This window comes from Medicago truncatula, chromosome 7 (genome assembly GCF_003473485.1).
Source record: "Medicago truncatula cultivar Jemalong A17 chromosome 7, MtrunA17r5.0-ANR, whole genome shotgun sequence".
NCBI lineage: Eukaryota > Viridiplantae > Streptophyta > Magnoliopsida > Fabales > Fabaceae > Medicago > Medicago truncatula.
In genome coordinates, this window is record NC_053048.1 from 3,950,380 (window position 1) to 3,958,304 (window position 7,925).

The 7,925-nt window shown below is 33.3% G+C and overlaps 1 protein-coding gene across 1 annotated transcript; it reads left to right on the top strand.

Moving 5' to 3' along the window:
* The first annotated feature begins 1,412 nt into the window (after nucleotides 1-1,412).
* LOC11420468 (uncharacterized) lies at nucleotides 1,413-5,828 on the top strand. Its single transcript, XM_003621366.4, has 8 exons — nucleotides 1,413-2,330; nucleotides 4,008-4,044; nucleotides 4,140-4,238; nucleotides 4,361-4,480; nucleotides 4,646-4,744; nucleotides 5,113-5,172; nucleotides 5,267-5,361; nucleotides 5,472-5,828. Exons 1-8 carry the CDS (start codon nucleotides 1,588-1,590, stop codon nucleotides 5,587-5,589), a joined length of 1,371 nt encoding a protein of 456 aa, XP_003621414.1. The 5' UTR covers nucleotides 1,413-1,587; the 3' UTR covers nucleotides 5,590-5,828.
* Nucleotides 5,829-7,925: the final 2,097 nt, after the last annotated feature.

Below are 7,925 nucleotides of genomic sequence, written 5' to 3' on the forward strand. Positions count from 1 at the left end.
ATTAGAAGCAATATACATCGGTAATGATTTTCTCCTAACTCTTACTAATTATCAAAACAACCTCCAACTTCCCCCTTCTACCTATATTGATTAGTTTCCCTTCTACCAATCTTTTAAGAACCAGGTTCTCATAATTCCAGTTATATCTGTGATTATTGATAAGATGCTCAAATAATTTTCAGTATATCATTTGGTTCAATAGTATTAGTTTTAAGCCTATTATTGATGATATTAAGTTACTAAAATCACATTGTGAATTATTTATTTAAAATTTTATCATTTTGTGTTTTATTTTTTAATGATAACTTTGTGTTTAATGCTTATTACAACGAAAACTTTATGTCCCATGTAAGATTTTTGTTCTAGCTCCTCCGCCAGTGATTTTGTTGAAGTTAAAGAATCTACAAATAAACCTTTGTAATAGTTCATAGGTTCAATGACTCTATCCTGCAAGTAGTACTAAAAACATTCTTTTTTAAAGGCTAAATATGTTTTTGATTCCTATAAATATACAAATTTTTTGTTTTTGTTCCATTAAATTTTTCTTTGACTTTTAGTCCTTCAAAAGTTTTCAATATTCACTTCTTGTCCCTCTTTCAAAGTAAATTCTTATTTAGAAATCATATATTTTAATAAAATTTTGCAAGAAAAATTTATAATATTATAAGAATCTCTCACAAAAGAAAATTAGAACTTTTTAACAATGAATTAAATATAAATTTTTAACCACCAAAAATATAAAATTCATATTTAATTAATGTTTTGCTAAACAATTTTAATGTTTTTTTAGAGATTTTTACAATATTCTATACATTTTTGCACTATTTCATTAAAAAATTCATGAGTTGACTTAAAAATAGAGATCAAAAGTAGTGATTGAAAATTTTATCAGGATAAAAAGTTGAAGAAATTCTTTAGAGGGACTAAAACGTAAATTAAGTATATTTATAGTGACTAAAATTATATATAACCTTTTTTTTTTTCAAATACTCATTCTAACACCAACTCTATTATTGAATGAAAATTACATAGATCCCACCATTTTGTGCAAGACATGTATTGTTTTTATAAAAATAATGTTAAAGATAATATTAAAAAAAAAAAGAATGTTATTTAAATGACCATTTTATATGAAAACTTATGAGACAACTAAAATATATAAATAAATGTAGATCTTGACACAAAAACTAAAACAATAAATAAAAATAAAAATATAATATTAAATATTAGAGAGAATATTATCATAAAATAATTGTTTAAATATCTTAGATTCTTGTGGACAAGTGTACCTTCAAACCAAAAAAAGCTAATACCCCATAGAGAGCCGAAAATCAGAATCCAACGGTCAAAATATGGAAACATGATTATATTATAATATAAGCTCCAAATCATGTTTAATCAAAAATAAATAAAAATCATGTCCCAGTGAAACTAGCCGTTACAAAAAAAAACGAGTATCCTTCAATTCAACTATAACACTCTGAAATTTTATCTCTTTTCTCAAAAATTTCTCAAATCCCTTTCTTTTTCATCTTTCATCAATCATCATCGCCGCCAATTCAATAGCCACCGTTTTCTCCGGCGAACATGTCTTCCATCATCGCCGGAACAACCACACCGCGTGCTTGCAGATCATCCAGAATTCAACAAACACCCAAACACACTGAGAATGTAAACCCTAATACTCCTCCTCCTTCTTGTTCCGCCAAAAAATCACAGAAACCTAAAAACCCTAATCCGAACCCTAACCCTAATTCTCCTCAAACCAAAATCCGGCGAAGGAAATTCGTCGTTGTGGGGAAGAAGAAACAGAAGGAAGATGTGAAGGAAGGGGGTGATGATGGTGATTCGGGTGTTTTGAATTGTAATTGTAAAGAGAAGAATAGGAAATGTGTTTGTGTAGCTTATCGGAATCTGAGAAAGAGTCAAGAAGAGTTTTTTAAGAATAGGGTTGATGAAGATGAAGAAGAAGAAGAGCATGAAGAAGAAATTCCTGAAATTGATAATGTAGTTGTTGAAAAACAAAAAGAGGGTGATGTGGGTTTGGGTTTGATTGTGAAGAGAAGTAGAGAGAGATTGAGGGAAGAGGTGAGAGAGAGTGTAACACAAATTGGGTCAGGGAAGGTTCAGAATTTGGTTAAGGCTTTTGAGAAGCTTTTGTTTGAACCTAAGAATGAGGATGAAGATGGAAAAGAGGAGAAGGAAGTTAGAGAGAATGATGATGTTTCTGGTTCGTCGTTTTGTGCTTCGGATTTGATTTTGACGTCTCAGAATCTTGGGTTGGATCCGCGTGCTTCTGTTTCTTCTTCTTGGGATGGATCTCGTGGAAGGTTTGATTCCGGTTAATCTCTAGTGTTCTGGTTTTGATTAGTTTTGTGAAAAAAAACATTTTGTTTTCAAAGGGCTATTTCGATTGCAATATAAATAAATACTGATTAAGCTAACTTTTACTTTATTATATGAAATATATGAATATTGTAAGTGATGTCTATTAATTGTCATGAATATTGAATGAGTGCTAGGATCCACATGACTCAGTCTCTCTTATAGGGATAGCAACCGTAGAAGGTTTCATATTGTGTTTAATGATCCAAGTATTTGGTATTGATCTGATTGGATTTGAGAGAAAATCAACTATTTTCAAGGACTGTTATGATTGCATTTGAATACCAGTTATGTTTTTTGCTTAGTTTTGACAGAAAATCAACTTTTTTTCAAGAGCTATTTGATTGAAATTGGATACAAATTTAGTTATAAGTTATGTGTACGTATGTTATAAGTTATGTGTATCAATTGTCATAAATGGTTTCCTCAAAAAAAAAAAAAAAATTGTCATAAATGGCGAGTGAGTGCTATTTTCAGTGTGGTGCTGTTGATGTTTGTGATGTATTATATTTGTACAAGTTGCAGTTTGACTTCTACTTAATCAAGTGCTTAGTTTTGATAAGGACTGTTTTGATTGCAATTGAATACCAATTCAATTTGAATTAGTTTTGATGGAAAATCAACTTTTTTTCAAGGGCTATTTTTGGTTGCAGTTGAATACAAATATAGTTTTGTTTAGTTTTGACTGAAAAGAAACTTTTTTTAAAGGTCTATTTGGTTGCAATTGAATAGAAATTTAGTTTTGACAGAAAATCAACTTTTTCAAGGGCCATTTGATTGAATTTGAATATAAATAAACTTACTTTTCAATTTAATATATGAATGTTATAAAGTTGTGTCTGTCAATTGTTATGAGTAGTAAGTGAGTGCTAATTTCGGTGTTGCGTTGTTGATGTTTGTTATTATCTTTGTACAAGTTGCAGTTTTACCTTTTCTTAATAAAGCATTTAGTTTTGATTAGGGCTATTTTGATTGCAATTGAATACAGATAAGCTAACTTTTTAATTTAATATATGAATGTTCTAAGTTATGTCGATCAATTGTCATGAATAAGTGAGTGCTAATTTCAGTGTTGCGTTTGATGTTTGTTATTATCTTCGTACAAGTTGCAGTTTGACCTTTTCTTAATCAAGCATCTAGTTTTGATCAGGGCTATTTTGATTGCAATTGAATACAGATAAGCTAACTTTTTATTTAATATATGAATGTTCTATGTTATGTCGATCAATTGTCATGAATAAGTGAGTGCTCTTTTCAGTGTTGTGTTGTTGATGTTTGTTACTATCCTCGTACAAGTTGCAGTCTGACTTTTTCTTAATCAAGTGTTTAGTTTTGATGAGGGCTATTTTGATTGTAATTGAATACATATTGAATTTTGATAAGTTTTGACAAATCAACTCTTTTCAAGGGCTATTCAGTTGCAATTGAATACTTTTTGATTAGTTTTAACAGAAAATCAACATTTTTCAAGGGTCATTTGATTGCATTTGAGCACAAATAAGCTAACTTTTTAATTTAACCTATGAATGTTATAAGTTATGTCTATCAATTGTCATGACTAGTGAGTAAGTTCTATTTCAGTGTTATGTTGTTGATCTTTGTTATCTTTCTTCAAATCGCAGCTTGACATCTAAAGGGGGCAGAAGTAGCAGGAGAAATGTGAGTCACTTATTCTTCAACAACAATGGAGAGTAATTAATGATATACTTAATAATCAACCGAGAGTATTGAAGTTTTAATTGAATGAATTGCAGAGCTTAGAATCAACAACCACCACTCTTGGGGGAAGGAGAAGGTTGAGAAAGAAGCAGCCAAAAGTCACCCGGCCAGAACCCTTCAAGCTTAGAACTGATGTAATTTCATCACGATTGATTGACTTATCATTTTAAATTTTTATACGTTATTATTATTATTGTTGTTGTTTAGCCAAAGACTTCGTTTGGATTATGACATTTTTTATGGAATATTAATGTAGCAAAGAGGCAAGGTTAAAGAGGAGGTATTTGAACAAAAGGTACAACAGATGAAGACGGAAGAAGAGAAACAAAGGATTCCTGTTGCACAAGGTCTTCCTTGGACAACAGATGAACCTGAGGTAAGGCCGTTTTGCTATGTAATGAAAAGTACTGTGTTTGAGGGTTATATGACTATGTTGTGGTCCAAAACACACAAGTTCACTATAATTAAGTGGCATCTATATGTTCCTATATTACTCTATTGATACAAGGTATTTGACATTCTTTTGGTGCTATTGTTACAGTGTTTGGCAAAACCTCCGGTCAAAGAAATTACGATACCTGTTGACTTGAAGCTTCATACTGATGTGCGAGCATTGGATCGCGCTGGGTTTGATGAACAGGTGCCTATTTTATCTTCATTTTCTCCTCCTTGTACTTTTTTCAACACTTCATATTGCCTTTGTTTTTTCTTGATTTGGCACAACTATTTGCATTTTAAGGACCTATGGAATATGGATATAATTTCAGCTACTGAAATTATAGACTACTGAATTCTCCTCCCTGTTGTACTTTTTCAATACTTTTTGTATGTCTTTGTTTTTTCTTGATTTGGCACTGCCATTTGCATTTTTAAGTTCCTACTATATATATAATTTTAGGTACTGGCTTCATAGACTCATGAATAATGGAGCTCTCTTCATTTATCACTTATGAAATATGTGAGCTGTAGGAAATAGAAACAAGAATTAATGAATGTTGAATTGTGCAGATTGCAGAAAAATTACTCTTCATAGAGCAATATAAATTGGAAAAGGAGAGACAGCAGAAGGTATACTCCTACTATTCAAACATCTCTTCACTAATTCGCCATGTTTCTAGGTTTCCTTTCATTAAATGCTAATGAATTCTTTTATCTACTAAAGTTGGCAGAAGAAGAAGAAATCAAAAGATTGCGGAAGGAACTTGTTCCAAAAGCACAACCTATGCCATATTTCGACAGACCCTTTATCCCAAGAAGGTGAGGATTGATCTATGATTAATGATTTAAAGTTACATTTATCTGTGAGCCTTGTTAGACTTCTATTCAGAATAAGTCTCTTACATTATTATTATTTTTGTATGAATAAGGTCAATGAAGTGTCCTACACTACCCAAAACCCCCAAGTTTCATAAGAAGGTCAAGTGCAGCAGCAGTAGCTCATCATTATATAGTGATATGAACCAATACTCTTCCTGCCTCAACTAAGCTTCCCCAGATACATTTTGTTGTTAATTCTGTAGTCAATAATGTTCTTTTCATTCCCTTCTCTGAATAGTGTTGAATTTGTCTACATAGCAACCAATTTAGTTGCACAGGCTTTGGTCTTTTTGTGTACAGTGTTTAAAAATATCGGCCCGCCGAGAATCCTCAATTCATTTGACTTATCAATAAAATGTTGTGTTACTGCTGGAGTTAAATTGTTTATATGTATCCATTTAAAAGGACATGTATTGCTTCTAATATTTGTATTACAAAACAATTGAAAACTTTTAATCTGTAAACATAATAGTCTTATCTCTTTTGATTCAATTATAGAAGGTGGTACCTATTAGAACTGAAAATATGTTTATTATATCATATTATGTGGTGAGAGTGTACATTTATATAGGTAGGAGTCTCCTAGTTAACCCCTAATTAATAAGGAAGATTAATCAATACAATGACTAGTGGAGTTAAAACTAAATAGTCACAACTTTTCAATATCTCCACTAAGTACTTGATTAATTATTCTAACAGTCCCCCTTCAAACGGAGGGTGTCACAAACCCTCAGTTTGTCTCTAAGATAAAGGAATCTGGTAGTGGACAAAGGCTTAGTCAAGACATCTGCCCACTGGTCTTGAGCAGGCACATGCGAAACATTCAGTTCCTTCCTTATAACCTTTTATCTCACAGAAAATATCCAATTTCATGTGCTTGGTTCTTGAGTGCAGGACTGGGTTGTGAGCAAGAGAAACTGCACTGAGATTATCACAATAGACATGAGGAATTTTACTCTTAATTTGCAATTCATTGAGAAGAGACTGGATCCAAATAATCTCAGCAGAAGCTTGTGCAAGGCTTCTTTATTCAGCCTCTGCACTAGATCTAGCTACACGGGTCTGTTTCCTTGCCCACCAGGAAACTAGATTGGGGCCCAGAAATATGCAGGCTCCTGATGTGCTTCTTCTGTCATCAGGATCTGAAGCCCAGTCAGCATCACAAAAGCCGGTGATTGCAATAGGTTCAGTAGAGCTGGCAGGTGTAAGCATTAACCCATGGTGTAAAGTACCCTGCAGATATCTAAGTATCCTCTTGACGACTGCCTTCTAGTGATCTTCGAGGGGATTTGATAAGAACTGGCAAACTTTGTTCACAGAGTAGGATATTTCAGGTCTTGTTATGGTTGCATACTGCAATGCACCAACAATTGACTTGAAAAATGTAGGATCTGAGACTGTACTTGAACCAAATTTAGACAATTTTGTACTAGATGCCATTGGTGAGGGCATGCTATTAGCATTAATCATGTTAGCTTTCTGAAGAAGGTCCTTGATATATTTGGTTTGAGAGAGAAGTAAAGAGTCAGATGGTGAGTGATGCACCTCTATGCCGAGAAAATAATCTAGTATACCCAAATCTTTAAGGGAGAACTCAGAATTGAGCTGATGAACTAGATTCTGAATAGCCAGTTTTGAGTTTCCAGTGATGATAATATCATCAACATAAACCAATATAAAAATGCAGTAAAGATGATTTCAATTTCTCAAACCATGCTCTGGGAGCATGTTTTAACCCATAGAGAGAGCCTTGTGTAGTTTGCATACAAGGTTCTTGTCAGAAGATTCAAAACCAGAAGGTTGCACCATGTAGACTTCCTCAGTTAGCACTTCATTTAGGAATGCATTGTTCACATCCAACTGTTGAAGAGTCCAGTTATAAGTAACTGCAAGTGTCAGAACTGTCGTCACTGTAACAGGTTTGACTACAGGGGAAAAAGTCTCATTGTACTCAAAACCTGCTTGTTGATGAAAACCCTTAGCCACTAAACGTGCCTTGTACTTGTTTACAGTGCCATCTGGATTTTCTTTTACCCTAAATACCCATTTACATCCAATGGCCAGTCTGTTTGCCGGAAGAGATACTAGGGACCATGTCTGATTATGAAGTAAAAAAGCATTATATTCTTCTTGCATTGCTAAATGCCACTTAGGATCCTGAAGAGCAGTTTTGTAAGTAGTGGGCGCAACATGAGTCAAAAGGAGTGTAGGGTTAATTCTAGGCTGCACAATTCCATGTTTACCTCTGGTTCTCATTGTGTGACGGTTTTGAGGATGAATTCTGTGAGGAACAGAGACTCAGAATTTGTAGACTGAGAGCTAGTAACACTAGCAGATGACTCAGGTGAGGAATTTTGAGATGCAGAGGGAGATAGAATGGTGATGGGTGTGGGATTTAGAACAACATTATTTTTGTGTGAGGACTCGGAGTGATGAGAACTAATAGATGGAGTATGAGGGGTGTTTGATATGGGAGTAGTAGGAACAGACTCAGAATGAGAAGT